We start from the raw sequence: 18,008 nt of genomic DNA on the forward strand, positions 1-18,008 counted from the left end.
GCTCTGGAATCCACACTCCAAGAAGGCCTCCATTCCCCTTCTGATCCCATGAGCTCATGGCAGGGCCCTTGCACACTCAGTGGCTTTGGTTCTAGTAACCAGGAAGATGACCCCTCCACCCTAAGGGAAAGGGGTGTTAGTGGTGATGGGAGAGGCATTATTTCCTTGCTCCCAATACCACAATAGGAAACAAGATGAGGATGCCCACACTGATCTGGACCAATGTGATGACACCTGTGTTTTGACCATCCCACAGCCAACATGGCAGCACCCAGGGGAGGCAGATGGTGCCGTGGGAGTCACACATTCAAAGACAAGCTGGATGTCAGGGATCATGTCTCATGTTTATTATCTGTGAGAACAAAGAATGACTGGAAAATCTCCCAAGTGTCATGGGGCAAAATTGCCACCCAGTATCCAAAGGTGTTCCTAGTGTCCTCAAGAAGGCAGCATTTCCAGCTGGCAACAAGCCAGGATGTCCTTGAGCAGCTTGGGTCCCACTCTCTGATATGGGGCCCCAGCACGTCTCTTGGAAGCAGAAGGCTGTGGTTGCGGTTCTCTCTGGGGTGATCCCATAGCTACTTTGACTCAAAGCTCTTCTGGAAGAGAGGGCTGAGGGTAAGTGAAGGACAGAGCCAAGCACCTGGTGGGGCTCCTTCCAGAAGTCTCTTCCCCCACCCCCACCTTCCCATCATCATCCCACCCCAGCCTACGTCTGCAGCAGATAGGACATGGCTCCCCGACCCACCCTCATGGAACCATGCACCACACAGACTGCAACCCCACCGGGAATGGACGCTCTGCCAATGCAACAGGGAGCCTGGGATCTCATTGTGTTGTACCTGGGAGTGCCCTGGGAGAGGGAGCCCCAGCATGGGGCACCCAATCCTGCTCTCACCCATTCCCTGGGGCAATTGGGGGTGTTAGCACTCATCTGGTGCTGCACAGAAACTGTTAGCCCAGGTCCCTCTCCCCTGACACACCAGCATTTGGTTCAGCTCCTCCACAGTCGCTTTATCCTCCAGAATCCTGAGCAAAGGGGAGAAGAGCTTCCATTACTGATGTGGCCCTTGACCCCCGCATCCCCGCACCTAGAAGTCCTCCCTGCCCAGCACAGGGGATCACTAAGGCTAGATGGATAATGCACCTGGCAAAGGAGCAATGCTGAGATGGAGAAGATACATGCTGCCTGTGCCCATCCCACTGCCACTACCTGACGTCTGCAACTACTGCCCTTGCTCTCCATGTCTTGTATCCTCCCTTCACCCACGCCTGTACTACCCTATACAGTATCCAGCACCCTATGGCCACCCCTCCCAAGAATTAGCAACAATATAAACTCTAACCACCCCAGGGGAAGCTGCCTTAGATACAGCGACTCGGGGAATTAACGAGTCTGAGGCTGGGACAATTTGGGGTGGGGGTATTGCCCACTTCAGAGGCGGTCCCTCTCCGACGCTACGACCAGTCCCCACACACGTCTCCAAGGGAAGGATCCCAAGAAGGGAAGTGGGACCCGCGGGGGATACCGGTTGCTCCATCTCCAGCCCCCGAGAGGATCCCAGGCGGGGCAGGGCTTGCCCTCTCTCCAGCGCCCTGGGGAAGAGGGGTCCGTCCCAGGCGGCGTCCCCCGGCTCATTACCTCTCCAGCGCCCCATTGATCCGCCGCACGTTGGCCGTGATAGCCACAGTGGCCCCGCTCAGCCGGCCGAGCGCATCGTCCAGCACCTGGGCATCACTCCGCGTCCGGCCCGACCCGGTCAGCAGCAGCCCAGAGCTCCGGCTGCGCCGAGCGCCACCCGGGAGCGGAGCCGCCGCCTCCATGTCCAGACAGGGAGCGCGGGCAGCGTCGCCTCACGTGTCTGGAAACGCCCACGTGGGGTTGCGGGGGGCAGCCCAGCCTCCTAAGGAGCAGCCCACGGTCCCTCCGGCTCTGGGGCTAGGTCAGCCCCCAGAACTGCTGGGGGCAAAGGCGGTGCCGAGCCTCCATTCCCCGACCCAGCCTCGGCCTGGGCCACTACCCGCCCCCCCCCCCAAAGAGCACATTAGGGCGCGTGCACGCTGCAGCGGTGACAGGTGTGGAGAGAAGCGAAGCAGAGAGGTACGGCGCCAAATAGGGCTGATCAGACAGTCGCAAAGGGGCTTTTAGGGTCTAGGAGACCCTTCCCCACATGGAGCACAAGCCCCTCCCCCGTTAGGCTCAGATTACCCCCCAGCACACGGTTCCCAGGGCCCAAACCGCAGCAGCCACTCTCATAGGGCCTGCTCTTGGGAAGAAAGGGTATCCCTTGCACAGCTAGAGGGAAAGCACTGGAGTCCATATTAACAGTGCGCTGACACTGGGCGTCGCCACCAAGTGCTAGGCTGCTCCATGCTAGGGCCCACGGCGAGCTGCATGGGCACTAAGACTTCCATTATACAGCATGGAGCAGGCAGGGTGAATGCAGGGGATCTGAATAAAGGAGCCTTATGAAAAGAGCAAAATTAGTCTGGTCTTTTGAGTTTTCTTTTTATTGGAGAGGGGAAGAAGAGCCAAAGTATAGAGACACCTACGAAGTCAGTGCAGCAACATAAGGATGTTAAGTCAAGCCAATGGTTATTTATTCTAAAAATGGAAGCTATTGCCTACATTTGCCAGAATCTGAAGGAAAGTTACAGATGTAAACAACCACACAGTTACATGTTCAATGGTAAAACCCTTTTACTGGCCACTTCAAAACGTTTTACAGTTTGTAAAAACATTTACAGCCTTCATGTTCTCAAGCTTTCCATCTACAGCAACTAAGACGTACAATCATGAAACACTAACAGATCTAAAACAGGCTGCATTTCCTTGTTTACCATTTAATTTTTCTTTTTTTTCCTCTTTTTTTTAACAAAAATGTGCAGAAAAAGACATCTACTGAAGTCGCTAAGATCTCTTGGTCTTACGGACAAGGATGTGGCAGTTCTAGTCATCCCCAGAAAAACAGGTTTTATTTAAAAAGGACTATAGCTTCAAAAGTTATTCTGTTAACGATGACAGCGCCTCCTGAAGTGATTTAAGCTTTCCTGGCTCCAGTGCCAGTTACTCCATGTCCCCCAAACTCAATGAAGCTGTGGAGGATCTGCACACTGGAGGCTGCCTGTGCCCCACCAATTGGAAAGCACACCCCAAGAAGGAACTTTTTAAAAATACCAAAGCATCGAACACCCTTGCCAGCACACAGCTACTGCAGGCTCCTGCTTTCTCCCCTTTACCCCTGTCCCAAGAGTATTTTCTAGTGGCCTGAAGCATCATTTAAAATACCAGTTGCTTTGTTATAAAAACGGTCGTCACACAGTCACACGTTCAGATACACACATGCGGCACCGCAGTTGGAGACAGTAGAACTCTGCTTCTCACTAGTTCTTGCATTGGGAAGTGGCACAGGGCTGGGAGATCCCAGCAACCTGTTACCTGTGCTCTCTGGTGCTGGCAGAGCCATGTCTCACCATGTCCTGGTCTGGATGGAGGGGTTTAGTCTGGGCTGGGATGTGACAATGGGCATTGGAGACAGGGCAGCTTGCAATGGTAGGCAGAGAATAAAAAAATTCAATTTTTAAAACAAATTAAAATGTTTGTATTTCAAACAGCAAATCACAGAGAGTAGAAGATAATCTTCAAGCAGGGAAGGAAAGGAACAGGGGGACTGGACATAATTAGCTCCCTAGCCAAATCCAAGGCTATAGGACCAGAACCAAGAGTATTTACAATTCACTTCCTAAGAGGGTATCCTGTCCTCACTGGGAAAGAAGGATGGGGGAAGAATCACAGGGCGGGAGACAAACTGATGAGAATGAAACAAAAGTAAAGATCAATGCTAAATTTCATAATGGGAAAATAAATCCCCCACCCCCCGCCCAAAAAATACAAGCCAGCCATATCCACTTCTGCCATGAATGCACTCCCTACACAAGTAGCTGCCCCCATTTCTCCCCCCAACACACAACTATTTGCCTGGGAAAGGAATAATTTCTGAAATTATGCCCCCTCCTCCCACCCAATCTTACAGAAATTCTGAAGACTGAGGACAACCCAAATTTTATACTGAAGCACGCTCTAAGCACTGAAGGGATCCTCCTTCACATAGTGTCCTCAGGAACCCCCTTCCCCTCTTGTGGGACTAGACTTCACAGCTAAAGAGTGTATCAAAGTCAAAACCCTATTGTTTTCAAGCCATGGGGAGGGGAGGAGAGGGGAGGACGGACACACACACACACTCACTCACCCACCCACTTCAGGCTGGTTCACTACTGCACTCAATCGCCTTCCCTAGTTTCCTATATACACGCTCTACCAGTTTATCAAAACCACAGGAGCACTTTAACAACTGTGCCCTCTTCTTACGGTATAAAATTGTTGCTATTCTCAGCACTATCTCCTCACAGGTGAAGGTTACACACTGCATGGGTTGCCTATATACACACACATTACGCTCTAATGAAGAAAAGATCCAGCAGAAACCCTGAGAAATGTTCCTTCTCTTCCACTAAAGAGGACAGACACTATACAGAGATGATTCAGCACCTGGCCAAGCCTGCTAGCCTCGGGGCGAGGGGGAGGGAGAGAGGGGAAGAGAACAGAGTCTCACCAAGACAGTCTGCTTTGGCCAGGGAAGACGGAGAATTTAGGGACCGGCATACTAAATTCCTGTGCTTCCTTCTGCCAAAAAACAGCTCATGATTCCACTTACAAGCTTTCAGGGAAATTTAATAGCCAGGGGGGTGAAGCAAACTGCTCGGCTAAAAAGCACAGCCTTTGGCCAGGGATACGTTACATCCAGCCAGCACAGCACTGCCAGACGAGACAACAGCAGGAACGTGGAACTCTGCCAGATTTTCCAAGGTGGAAACGATCCCTTCTCCACCAGTCATTGAAGAGCACTAGACTCCAGAATCACTGTGGGCAGAGCCCCACACATCACCCCAAAGCTAGATCAGCAAATGATAATCTGGAAGGAAATTAGTTTTGCAAGTGAATGATCAGTCAATAATTAATATTGCCTGCCCTCCCAACCCTCCCTCTGCCCCCAGGGGATGCTGGCCCCTCTATTCTCACTCATCTGTACCTCCAGGTTCTTACATGTTCAGTTCCCATCACTGAGCGCATCTTGCAAACCCCTGCACCTCCCTGCCCGGCTGCCAGTCCAGCTGCTCTAGAAAGTTGTTAAAGGGTACGTGGTTTTCCTGCCCAATCACAGGGTACAGGCCAGGCAGCGCTAAGTGCTGCACTCTCTGCGCAAACATTTTGATTACAAATATCTAACTAGGTTTGAAATGTTTTATAGAATAAGACAATATTCTTTTCAACAAACTTTTAAAAAAAAAATTTACAGTTTTTTTCCTCCTCCCACCCCTCCCCCCGCCGCCGCTCTCCCCCCAACAGCCCTGTTTCCATTGGTTGTGTTTTGGGAAGTTGCAGACACCTCCGCAGATTCAGCTTCTTGGCTGAAGGGTGAAGACGGCTGGGATTTCACCGATATCCTTGGTATCCGTAGTAGTTCCTGTAGTATCGGTCTCTGTCTTGGTAGTAGTTCTGCCACTGGAAGGAAAACAGAAGCAGTTTGTATCCAGGGGCACTGTGCTGGAAAGGCCATGTTCCCCCTATAACCATACAGCTATAGCGTCTACCCAGCCCCCTGTCCTCCTTCATAAATGTCCTAAGACAGCAGCTCTCGACTATGAGTATGCTACTCTGACTTAGCCTGCTTGCTTCCACACTGCTCCTACAGGTGACCAGGCTCTTCATTGCAATGAAAACTCAAGAGACCTCTAAAAGTGATTGGAACAAGAAGGAGCTGTCAAGCCTTGTTGCCAATGCATAAGAGAAGCAGTAACAGGAACTGTGTTCAATAGGACAGGTAAAAACAACCAAACACTCACTTAATACCACTCTTCCACGTGGAAAGTTGATATAGTTGCTACAGGGATGCTGGGATGATACTTCTACAGGTGGACCATGGCAACAGGAAATGGGAGTGAGGTGTTCACAAGACATCTACTCTTAAGGTTGAAAAGCCCCTCCTAGAATTATTACTGCCCTGTGGTGTGTGGTCACTCACCTCCCGGTTGTACTGCCTGTAGTAATCTCGGTATCTGTTGTAATCATACTCGCGTCCGTAGAATCGATCATAGTCCCCTCTGTACCGGTCATAGAAGTTACGGTAACCCTGTGAAAACAGAGGTGGTTACCTAAGCACACCAAACAATGTGCTCTGTAGGAAGATATGGTCCTGTGGGAAGCAGAACCCCACCCTATGGCAGCACCCCATAGCCTCCTATAATTGGGTTCTATAGTCTCTTCTACCCAAAGATCTCAAAGCATTTTATACAGAGGTGGGTGCATATCCCTGTTTTAGAGATGGGGAAACAGCAAATCAGTGGCAGCCAGGACTAGACCACCTAGGTTCAGGCAGCCACCAAGATGCAGCACGTGACGGCTGCCAATACCCTGAGTACAAGATGTGGCTTAAAGGTAAGGCATGGTGCAAAGGATCCCAAAGGCTACCAGGAAGGACTCTATCAGTACAGAAGTTACATTTTTTAAAGTCTCCTTCTCATGGGAGGAAGTGTGGCCTAGAGGCTAAAACACTGGACTGAGACTCAGAACATCTGGGTTCCATTCCTGGTTCTACAACTGCATGCTCAGAGTCCTTGGGCAAGTCACTTTCCCCTCTGTGCTTCTGGCCTCCTTTGTCAAGTACTCTGAGGTCTATGGATAAGAATCACCATACAAGAGCTAGGTATTATCATCTCCTCCTCCTCTTGGGAAGAAAATGGAGCAAGAATCACCCCAAAACTCCCTCTTTCCCTGTAGAGGAAAAATCAACAACAACCGCCATATCCCCTGCCTGTATTTGGTATGAAGTAGTCAGAACTAATGCACTCACTCCTCTGTTTCCAGGCTGCCCCCAGTACTGCTGCTGTCCATAAGATCGATTGTCATAACCTCGGCGCTGTCCACCGACTAGAAAGGAAACAGGCAAGGTCTCAGACAAAGCTACAGATGCAGTACCTCGTAAACATCAGCAAGAGTCAGGCTGTTCCTGAGCTGCCCCATGGCTTGCAATCCCCTCATGGCAGAAGGCAAAACTTCCTTTTGTCAGACGTTCTAATCACAGGTCAGCACAGTAACTTCCTATTGGTTGCATGTTTCCCCTTTGGGGAGTGAAAGCAGCAAACATTCAGTACAGAAGAAACCAGGACTCTATAGGGAGAAGGTTAGACTAGGTTTAACTTTTCTGTTAAAACAGCTAGAGCCAGAAGGAGAGAAATGAAACCACAGATTAAGAAAAAACAAAAATTCTGTCAGGAAAAACTAGCAAAGATTCTGGTATAACCGACCATACCAGATTTTACACCCTCCAATAAAGTTACAGGACAGAAAAATCCAGCAGCAGCCCCACTTATCCCAATCTCAGTAGCTCCCAAGCAAAGTGAAAGAATGGTGTTTGGATAGGAAAAGCATAGCATGAGACAGGCAACACACCATAAGCAGAGGATAAACATTAATGGAACAACATCCCACTAGGGAGAGATGTCCAGTAATGCTCTGCTGCAGTCTATAGAATGACTAGGACTAATTCATACAGATATTGACAACCTACAGGAGTAAAACATACACTGGGTGTTGTTTGTCAGGGATACTGAACAAGTTAGAATTGTCAGAAGTGGAAAGCAGAGGGAGAGAGAAACTGCAGGATGTTCTGGAAAGGTGAGAGAGATGGGGCAATGGGAAGAAACTCAATTCAGATAAATAAGGCAGCAGGGGGAAGCTGTCTGCAAGCAGGAGACTGGAGAGTTGAGACAAGCAAGAGCTTACATCATTGTGATGCTGCAGCAGAATAATGCACATTTAAGACTAGTAACAAAGTCTTGGGGTAGAAAGGACACATGCAAATTAAGAAAATTTTTTGTCACCAGTGAAGGTTACAAAAGCTTATGGGAACAGAGCACTCTATAATACAGATTTAAGATGGTTACTTCTGCCATGACAGTAAGAATTAAGGACACGGAGGGAGCCCAAGTTTCACTGAAAGGCAAATGACTATGAGGGCTGAGATTTTCAAAAGCATCGGTTGGCACAAAACAAGAACAATTTAGGCTCTGAATAAGGAAGAGGAAGTTAAACCATGAGGGCAACTGGGCAAGGGAGGTGCTTGAGAAAAGAACTAGAAGCTGGAGTGGTGAGAAAGTTCTGTTCTCTTGCTGAGGCCTGCACTGAGTGACCCAAGTCCCTTCTTCAAAACCTAGGGAGCAGAATCCTTACAGTTTGCCTTGACATCAAGAAAATACGGCAAGAGGAGCCTTTAGATACAAAAGAGACCAGAGAGGCAGTGCTGCCCAGCCCCTACAGAGCCTCACCATATCCCTGGCCACGGTTGCGGTTCTGACGGTTGCGCTTGTTGCGATTATTGCGACGGTTTGCCCGTTTCTCAGATGGAGGGAGCAGTTTTCTGGCCTCCTCCTTGTATTTGGTAACCAGTGGCTGGGCCTCCTCCTTCACCAGCTCTTCATACATCACCTCATCTAAGTAATCACTCTTCTCCGGAAGTGAGAAGTTAGCTGCGTTAAAATGGAAACAGCAAGAGAGTTCACAAGATCAAGGCAGCTTTCAGTGGCTCAAGACCCTATTTCCCAGCAGAGAAGAGATTCAGGAGGTTAATAGACTTCCTACCCCATCACCCCAAAGGGGCACCTGGGCTCCTACCACTGCCCAGGACTGTCTGGAACTAGCTAGTTTCTCTGAATTATTTAAAGATTGTTAGAGATGCTGCACCACAATGCAACAGGCTTGGTTGAGCCTGTCTACCTTTCATTTCCAGCATCACCGATTCAGGCACATCCTCCCCCTCAACCTCCTTCCTCAGCTCCAGCCTCTTCTTCCAGTCTTCTTCATTGGGGACAATCACAACCACCTTGCGAGAGAAACCCTTGAAGGCAAGCAGCTTCCGTCGCTGGCCGGAGTTATACACATTACACTGAGGGGGGAAAGAAACGGGTTTCAGAAATTCATCTGCCACTAACTCAGCCCAGTCTGGATCCCCTCCAATCAGAATGGGACATGAGCTGAGGAGCATGCTCAGCGTGCCCTGAAGTCAAAGTTGCTCAGGTCAGGAAGTCACTGGGATTTAGTAACAATACCTGATCAAGAATGTAGTTTCTCTTTGCCCTGGGAGCAATCTGGACCAGCTTGCTAAGGCACTGGGCAGCTTGCTGGATTAACAGGTCTCGGCTCTTGGGATCCATCTCTTCATCCTCAAGGCCCTTTGTCTGGCAAGAGGAAAAGGGACATCAATAAGAGATTCTTCAGATATACACAGTGTTCTACCAGCCCTGTGGTTACCCATCTCTAGCACCAGGTGTCAGACACAAGCTATTGGTGCAGAGATAACTCATAATGCAATTCCTCTAGCTCGGCCACTAGTTCTGCCCTCTGGAGCTGAAGCCTTCTTCAGCCTGGAATCATGTACAGATTGACCTTAAAAGAGGGGAAAACCCACCCCTTTCTGCTGTTATCAGAGGAGTCCCCTCCCCTTACTACTCCACTAAGCAATTTTCTGCAATGCCATAGTTATAGCAGAACATTGGCAAGGGGATATAAAGCCACTATACTTTCTAGGATTGTCCAGCCAGCCCAGCCCAGTGAAGGCTCTAAGTGATACCACTCTACCCAAGGGAAGGGCTTACCCTCATCTGGTAGAGAACAGTCTCTGTTCCCAAGATGTTGTATCGTTTCTCTTGATTTTCCTGGGTGTACTTCTGTGCCCACTGGGTCTTCCCAGACCCTGGCAGTCCAACCATCAGCAGTACCTGCAGGAAGCACCACACAGAGGTTAGAGGAGAAAGAGCTGAAATGATTAAATATCTGAGTAGAAACAGTAACAGTCAACACCATGCCTTGCAGGGAATGGCTCTTTCCATATGTACGTCAAGTTTTCCTTTAAAAAAACAGACCAATATGCCATGCAGCACAGCCACTAACTCACAGCCATGTTGACTCCTTACAAGCAATAACTAGGCCTGTCTGGAACAAACCCCATTACCTCACACTCCTCTGTGGTTTTGGGCGGAAGAGGCGTGCGCACTCGGTCCTCAACCGGGATGGCGTGGATGAACACATATTCCTCAGGAATTGGGAAGAAGGGCTCCTCCTTCTGACCGAAGTTCAATTCAACCACACAGTTTTTGCACAGCACGTGTGGCAGGAGGGCTCTGTCAGCGAGAGATTCTTTACTGATCCGGAAGGCCACTCCCAGTTCCTCCCCATTCTTGGAGAAGGACAGCTCCACCTCTTCACTCTCAAAGTTCTGTGACAACAAAGAACACAAGAGTCCTGTGACCAGCAAGTTTTGAGGGGTGGCCACTATTTCTCCCTTCATTGTCTTTCCTCCAAATCCATCTCCCAGCAGGCTCCTGCACGAACAGGAGAAAAGCCACTTCACATATATTTTGGATGCAAGGATAGAAGTCTTCCCCCTCCTCCGCCCCTCTGAGATGGCAACCACAGGCCTTAGCTACAGCAGGGGTTCTCAACCTTTTTCTTTTGGAGAGACACCCCCCCCCCCCACGCTATAAAAACTCCACGGTCCACCTGTGCCACAATAACTGGTTTTCTGCATATAAAAGCCAGGGCTGGAGTTAGGGACTAGCAAGCAGGACAACTGCCTGAGGCCCCATGCCACAGGGGCTCCCAAAAAGCTATAATGCTTAGGCTTTGGTTTCAGCCCTGGGTGGCAGGGCTCAGGGGCCAGACTTCAGCCCCAGGGTGCTGGGACGTCAGCTTTCTGCCCTGGGCCCCAGCAAGACTAATGCTGGCCTTGCTTGGTGGCCCCCCAAAACTTGCTCGTGGCCCCCCCAGGGGGCCCCAGACTCCTGATTGAGAACCACTGATCTACAGCACTTACCGCAAAGCAACTAATCACATCATTCTCCCCAAAGGGCTGACCAAACTCTTCAAACTGCCCATTTTCAGCCTTCAACCCTCGTCCATCATAGCCATAAGAAAACTCATCCTCACCTGGAAAAGAGCAGCAGCTATTACACACGTTTTCCCAAACTGTGTCACTGCTGAGCCAAACTGCCCACTGCAGCTCTTAGAAAATCCCAGCCCAGGCTGCAGCAGCAGCAGCTCAACAGCTCTGTAACCTCCCCCAGCTCATAGCTAACATAACAGAAAAATGAGCTCAGTTACCTAGCTGGGAACGAGAGAAATCCACAGACCATCCAACCCGAAGAAGCGGGACCTCCGTACTGCCTTCCTTCACTGGGAGATTCTGTGTTACCTAGACAAATAAAAGAGAAGGAGTCATTTAGCATGTTGTGTGCAAAGCTAGAGTCAGGCCTCTCCGAGACTATAATCCTCCTCCAGGTGCTAGTCATACCTGGATTTACATGAGCTGGAGGCATGCGCAGGTCACAGATCTCTGTACCAAAGCCAGAGTTAATGGGGTATTTCCCCTACTTTCTCTGTAGCCTATTCAAATACATATCTCATCTGCTTCCAGCAGACAGGCATTCATGTCAGATACCCTAACAGTCACTACATAGCAGCAGCACCAAATCACCTCAGCCATTTAGAAGTTGATTCCCCAAGGCTTAGAACAAACAATATTTCTATAGTCTATTCCTTTGGTGCAGAGCCTAGTGAGAGACCTGACCAAGGTATGCTCCCCCAGCCAATCCTTGCATGGCAGGGCTATTGCTTGGATTAGAGACTGCACTGGTAGGACTATACTCACTTGCTTCCCTTTATAAGGCTCTACAGTCTCCATCCACCCATTATCTCACAAGATCAGAGACAGTAGCAGGAGTGGAAGACAGCACTGGGAACCTGCACCACATAGAAACTTGTGTTGCAATTTTGAGTGAGAGATTTTGGCAGCCTGTCTCAGAATTGGGATGAATAAATTTATGTTCTGAAACCCATTTAACAAGACTGCCAAATTCTGAGCCTCAACCTGCATCCTCATGATTATTCCCATCAGAGAGGAGATCCACCAACTAGAAATTCTCTCAAATGGGAGACTGAAGTGATAAGGGTAAACCTAAGGAAGAATGTATTCTATGCAAAACTAATTCCTGTCAGTGTATGGGCACACCAATACCCAAGGCAGAGCAGCTATCGGTGAAACAGTGGGGAATTCCCCCCCCCCCCCAATAAAACAGTTGCTTTATATGGGAAATTCCACCACCAAGAGAGATCTGTTGTGACATACATTTAAATGCTCAGTTTCTGTGAGTGTAAGTGTTGTGCTCTTTTCATTTTCCCCAGGTAGGATGAAAGCAGCCTGAAAGGTGTTTAAGAAAAGCTTTTATACATTAGATATCTACAACTAGGTTAGACAGAGGCTGCTGTGAATGAAGAGCTAGTGGAGTTAGTATCATAAAAAACTGACAGCTGAGCAATAAAGAGGTAAAGGGAGTTTTATCTAGACTGATTACAACTCTGCTTTGAGAATACCTGTATGATTGGGATGCATAATTAACAGTTGGAAGAAAGGAAATCTTTGCTAAAGACTAAACCCTCCATAACCCTTCAATTAAGGACAGAAGGCTCACAAAAACAACCAAACCCCTCCCCGTCCCATCCCCCTCTCCCCTCTGGATGCCCTCCAGCAAACTAAGGGAACCCAGACTTGATAATCCTGATATTTCAAAGCAGGGAAAAAAACCCTAAGAATTTGCAGGCCATCTCTATATTCAAAGCAGCAAAAGGGTACAATTACATAATTTTAATCAGAAATTTGGCTCTAACTGCCACAAAAAATAGGTCTACATTTGCATTTTTAAACAGAGCCAAGGCCAAAGAGTTAATTCTGACAGACTGCCTCTCTCAACACTCTGGGCAGGATCTTCTCATCACCACAGCACCATATCCAGACCTTGTTACACCCCGCCACCCCCATGAGCTGCTCTACATTTCAATCCGTTAAATTAAATACACTACATTCCTGATTAAATTAGACTAGCACAAACCCAACATCTCATTCAGTGTTGAAAGTGCCAGTTACCCAACAGAACACACATGCCACTTCCCAACATACAGACTCAGCACATCCATCTAGCAAGTGCCCCACCTTTGCCTCAAAGCAGACTTTCCCCTTTGTCACTCCATGGGTGCTCCTTGCCCCAGACCAAAGGGAGGGGAACTTCTCTGAGAAGAGAGGTTGTCCTCCATAGCGGTCCTTGCTTGCTTTGAAGTGGAGATCAGATGTATCTGTCAGAAAGAAGAGATCAGTTTACTCTAAGTTCCTTTTTCAGATTTACTCAAAAAGCATTAGACCCCACAAGCACCAGTAATAGTCTGGCTCATATCCAGATAGAAACTGACATGTTAGAAGGCAGTTTTCTACCATGCCACTGTTCCAACGCTAGGCAGGCCCAAAGGTTGCTATAGTGTAGTGGTTTTCAACCTTTTTTCATTTGCGGATTCCTAAAAAATGTTGAATGGTGGCGCGGACACCTTTGGAAATCTTAGACATATTCTTCAAACCCCCAAGAGTCCGCAGACCACAGGCTGAAAACCACTGCTCTAGTGCTACTGCATTAATGCTGCACTTACCCAAGTACCCCCATATATCACCCAAAAGATAAAAAAAATTAGAAATGTTCCAGCTGGAGAGTTCCACTTACACAATCTCCTGTAAATCCTGTGGCGGCTGAAGGAGTAGAGTGGCCTCTGTTATTCTGACACACACCCCATTAGCTATGATGCTTGGTTTCTCAAATTATATACCCAATAATTAAATCTCTGTACTTTAAATTTACTATACATCAAATAACTACCACATGGCCTATACATACATGTGTCCAGGATCACAACAGTTTCATCATCTTCCTCTCTCGGTTCCTCTTCTGGTGGTGGTGGAGACTTAGACCTAGGCAGGAGTGAGAGAAGAAACAAGCAATCAGATATCAAAGAACATCCAGGAATAAGAACAATTTAGAATAGGGAAAACAACAGAATATAAAACAAGAACACACATTCTGCCTTATAGTCCCAAACCAAATTCTATCCTTTTCCTTGCATCCACATGCAATGTCTGTCTAATCCCAGAACTAGCTGATCAAATCTAGTTTCATTCATTGCCTGGGAAGTGACTTGGATTGCCAGTAAAACCAGGACCAGAGATTCCCTTCTGCTCACCGGCTATTGTAAGCCTCCTCTCGGAATTCATAATAAGCACGGCCATGTTCTTCTTTTTCTTCACGTTGTCTCTTAACCCCTCGCCGCTCTCCATCTGAGCCTGTTGGCTTTGATTTATCTTCATCCTCTTCGTCCGCTGTGAGGGACAGAAGAAAAAGTCAGCAAGCCTTACTGAAAGCGACACAAAACCTAAAGAATGCAACACCAAAGCCCTGTAGGTCCCACCTGCCGGACATGTCCTCCTGGCAATAAGATTACACCTATAAAGTGCTTCTGTCTCAGGGACATTCTATAAAAAGTCTGGTCATTTCATTAAACTTAAAAAACCCAAAAACTGTTAATGGGACACCATCAGCTTAACAATTACACTTCTGCCTGACTTCCACCTATTGTAAAGTGACAACCAAGATCACTAAAATCAGAAGATTCTGCATTTCAGTATGTTTAATTTGTGCATTTTACAGTAATTTGATTAGAGTCAGTTTTGCTATTTCCCATTTTGCTCATGTGCATCTTTCACACAGCAGCTTGGGAGAATACAACATTTCAGAAACAAAATAGGATTTTATAAAAACAAAAATTTACAGATGTACTCAGGGGTATGCTTAGTACCAGAAACTATTTTTAACGTTTTAAAACTGACTAGACTTGAAGTTGAATCAGTAACACAGATGTGCATTGAAGAACTAAAGTGTTCTTAGAAGCAAAACATTTTGAATTCAGTTTCTCTCTAACTTGCATACCAAAACCTGGGTTCAATGTTCATTAGTTAATTAGTAACATCTGTAATTGTCTGAGGATGAAGAGAGCCGTATAAGCACTAAGTATCAGTATTAATATCCCACGTTTCACCTACAAATAGCTGAGAACATGGATATGCCCTAAAGAGTGCAGGTAAAGCTCCCACCAGAGAAACAACCCTCTTCAGTCTGGTCTTGCCAGGAGAATCCATGAGAAGATTTGTTTTTAATGTATTCTAATTTTGTTAATTTTGCATTTTTATATTTTTCCTACTTTGGGGCTTTAAGGTTTTTTTCCCCCCAGGTTTGGATCCTGCAAATATTTATGCATGTGCTTATCTTTGAGTCCCCCTAATTCAAGAGGGGGCAAGGGGGAAATGGGATGGGACAGGATGGTCCTGGTAGTAAAATTAAATGTGTGTTTGAAAGCTCAAGGTCTCTGTTTGTAGCCACATGCATATATTTTATAGAGAAAATGAAGCTGTACTTGTAATAGTAATATAAATCTAAGCAAACCAGAACCCAGAAAAAAAAAATCCAACTTATTTATTTATTTTTTAATGGTCAGATGGGCTTCCCCCTCCTCCAAACATCTTGGAAACCAAAATAAGGGAACAGAAAAGAGGGGGTGATGCCAAAATGAGGCTCAGCTTTTTATTAATCAATACTTTCTATCACGTATTGTTTTCATTTGCTATTTTACAAATTCATACCAATTAATGACAAACAGCTAGTAATTAACCTGGAAAGTCTCTCAAATATAAAACTTTGCACTGAACTCCCCCTCCCCCCCAATATTTTATTGTGGGAAATAGCAAAGATGACTATAAGTTTAGAAAAATTAGAGAGACAATGTGGGCAAGATCGTATCTTTTATTAGATCAACTTCTGTTGGTGAGACAAGCTTTCGAGCTTATATAGACCTGAAGAACTCTTGTCTCTCTAATATCCTGAGACCAGCACCACTACAACTACCCTGCAACAACAATGAAAGGTTTAGCAAAATTGTTTGTTTGCTATGGACCTTTGACAGTGGTTTGTTTATAGTCGGTTTCCCTCCCTCTTTCTCTATTTTTTTCTTTAGATTTCATGGGGAGACAGCAAAAATTTTACAGTGTGTTTAGGTACCAACACTCATCACTAAAATTGACAACAGACTTAGTGACAAGTGCTGGTACCTGGAACTACTTTCAATTTAAAACCGATTAGGATTTTATTCCAAAACGACACCAATAAAGAGAAATGTCAAGCTATTACATTGGTACTGATAGGGCTTTACCTTTACACCCTGTAACCCTCTTCTGGAGTTTATAGCCCATGCACAAGACATAGGATTTCTGAATCAAAAGCCAATGCAAAGAGATGTTCAGAACAAGTGCAATAGTGAATTATATACAGGGATGTTATCACTGAGCCTGGAAATGCCCTTTCAGGAGGCAGGGCAGTTTGTGCCATCCAAATTGTAAAGTTATATGGATTTCCTCTGATCCTGCATATGTACCACAAATTGTATAAACGAACTTGGAATATTTAAAATATTATGCCACAGGTTTACAGACACCCATTTATCTAACATGTCAGAAACTAGAAGCTCCCAATGCTCTGGTCTGCTCCTCAAAATACCTGCTGCAGTGATACTGGAGAAAAAGAATTGGGGAAATAGGAGTAAAGATCTGGGGGAAAGTGGACCAGGATGCATGGGGTAAGGTGAGGTATCCTGTAGGGTGTTTAGATATGAGGTAAGGGAACAGTCCCAGATACGCAGGATAAAGAGAAACTGGTGGGGGTAAGAGATCCCCATGAGAGATGTCGGAAGGGGCCTGGATGTGTAGGATAAAGGGAACGAATGTGCAGGGTAAGGTAATTCCATGGAAGATGTGGAATAGGACCCGGATGTGCAGGGAACGGGGGATGCGAGGACCCATGGGGTTCCCCGCGGGTGGGTGGGAGAGAGTAACAGGATGTTCGAGAGATGACCATGATGTGCGGGGCATGACCTACGGGGGTCCCCGTGGTGGGGAGGAGGAATCGGCGGGAGTCACCTACGGTGGATGTTCCCCCCACCCTGTCTGGGGCCATACCGGGCTCCTCGCCCCCCTCTTTGGTCTCAGCCTCGGCCGCCGCCGCCTCATCCCCGCTGGGCCCCTCCTCCTGCGGCTGCTCGGCTCCATTCATGCCGCCCCCGTCGCTCCCCTCGGGCTGGGACTGCGCCTGGGCCTGGGCCGCCTCTTCCTGGGGCCCGGGCTGAGGCTGGGCCTCCCCGCCCAAGGCCGGCGTAGACTCCTCGTCAGCCAACAGCGCCTCCTCGTCCTCCTCCTCCTCTTCTTCTTCTTCCTCCTCCTCCTCCTCTTCGTCCTCCTCGTCGTCGTCGCCCTCCCCACGCGGATGGGCTCCGACCGGGCCCCCCGCAGGCCCCGGCTCCACCCCAGAGCAGGCCCCAGCAGCGCCGCCCTCCTCGGGCCCGGCCGCCAGCATCTCGGCGTCCAGGGCCTCCTGTAGCCGCTGGGCAAGCTCCACCTTCAGCCCACGGGAGTCGAGACCACGGCGACCCAGCTCAGCCCGCAGCTCAGTCACCTTCAGACGCTTCACGTCCATGGCAAGGGGGGGACAAGGCAGCGAGCGAAAGACTCCGACCGACCCAGCGCCTCGGCCGCCCGCGCCGTTACTGCGCATGCGCCGAACCCCACCGCCGCCTCGCTACAGCACAGCGCAAGCGCGCCCACCGCACGGACAGACCACCGCGCAAGCGCGGGAGGCTAGTCCCATCAAGGCGCACGCGCAGCCTCCAAGCGTCGCTTCGGCCGCTCACTGCGCAAGCGCGGGCTCGAGGCCGCCCACGCCGTCGCGCAGGCGCAGAGTCCAACGGCCCCCTTGGCTCACCAATATGCAGGCGGGGTTCCCCAACGGCCGCCGAAATCCGACACGACGCACGCGCATTCTCCCCACAACCCACGCAACTGCACATGCGCACATCGCCTGGGCCCGAAAAGGCGCACGCGCCCTTCCCACTCGTTGACGCTGTGCGCAGACTCCAATTGTTTTCCCTCAGCCGCCGTAAAAACCGCATGCAGCGTCTTCGATCTAACCATTTAGCTGCG

At 48.4% G+C, this 18,008-nt stretch overlaps 1 protein-coding gene across 2 annotated transcripts; it reads right to left on the bottom strand.

Moving 5' to 3' along the window:
* Nucleotides 1-4,715: 4,715 nt before the first annotated feature.
* Nucleotides 4,716-17,617, bottom strand: HNRNPUL2 (heterogeneous nuclear ribonucleoprotein U like 2). Of its 2 annotated transcripts, XM_005289264.5 has the most exons (14): nucleotides 16,992-17,614; nucleotides 14,171-14,306; nucleotides 13,828-13,901; nucleotides 13,101-13,240; nucleotides 11,216-11,306; nucleotides 10,929-11,041; nucleotides 10,068-10,331; nucleotides 9,712-9,834; nucleotides 9,166-9,294; nucleotides 8,834-9,002; nucleotides 8,386-8,586; nucleotides 6,912-6,988; nucleotides 6,084-6,191; nucleotides 4,716-5,563 (listed from the first exon to the last, which is right to left on the bottom strand). In XM_005289264.5, the coding sequence occupies exons 1-14, from the start codon at nucleotides 17,581-17,583 to the stop codon at nucleotides 5,495-5,497; spliced, it is 2,286 nt and encodes a 761-aa protein (XP_005289321.1). In that variant the 5' UTR covers nucleotides 17,584-17,614; the 3' UTR covers nucleotides 4,716-5,494. The 2 variants fall into 2 exon arrangements, with proteins under 2 accessions (XP_005289321.1, XP_065407236.1); XM_065551164.1 differs by lacking the exon at nucleotides 8,386-8,586 and having other exon boundaries at nucleotides 5,289-5,563; nucleotides 16,992-17,617.
* Between the last annotated feature and the right edge of the window lie 391 nt (nucleotides 17,618-18,008).

This window comes from Chrysemys picta, chromosome 7 (genome assembly GCF_011386835.1).
Source record: "Chrysemys picta bellii isolate R12L10 chromosome 7, ASM1138683v2, whole genome shotgun sequence".
Classification (NCBI taxonomy): Eukaryota; Metazoa; Chordata; order Testudines; family Emydidae; genus Chrysemys; species Chrysemys picta.

Coding starts and splice junctions, on each gene's coding strand:
- HNRNPUL2 (XM_005289264.5), bottom strand. CDS start 17,583: ATGCGCAGTAACGGCGCGGGCGGCCGAGGCGCTGGGTCGGTCGGAGTC. Junction 11,042..11,215: donor TTTCTCTCGTTCCCAGCTAG/GTAACTGAGCTC, acceptor GCTCTTTTCCAG/GTGAGGATGAGTTTTCTTAT. Junction 9,295..9,711: donor CTGTTCTCTACCAGATGAGG/GTAAGCCCTTCC, acceptor TCCTCTTGCCAG/ACAAAGGGCCTTGAGGATGA.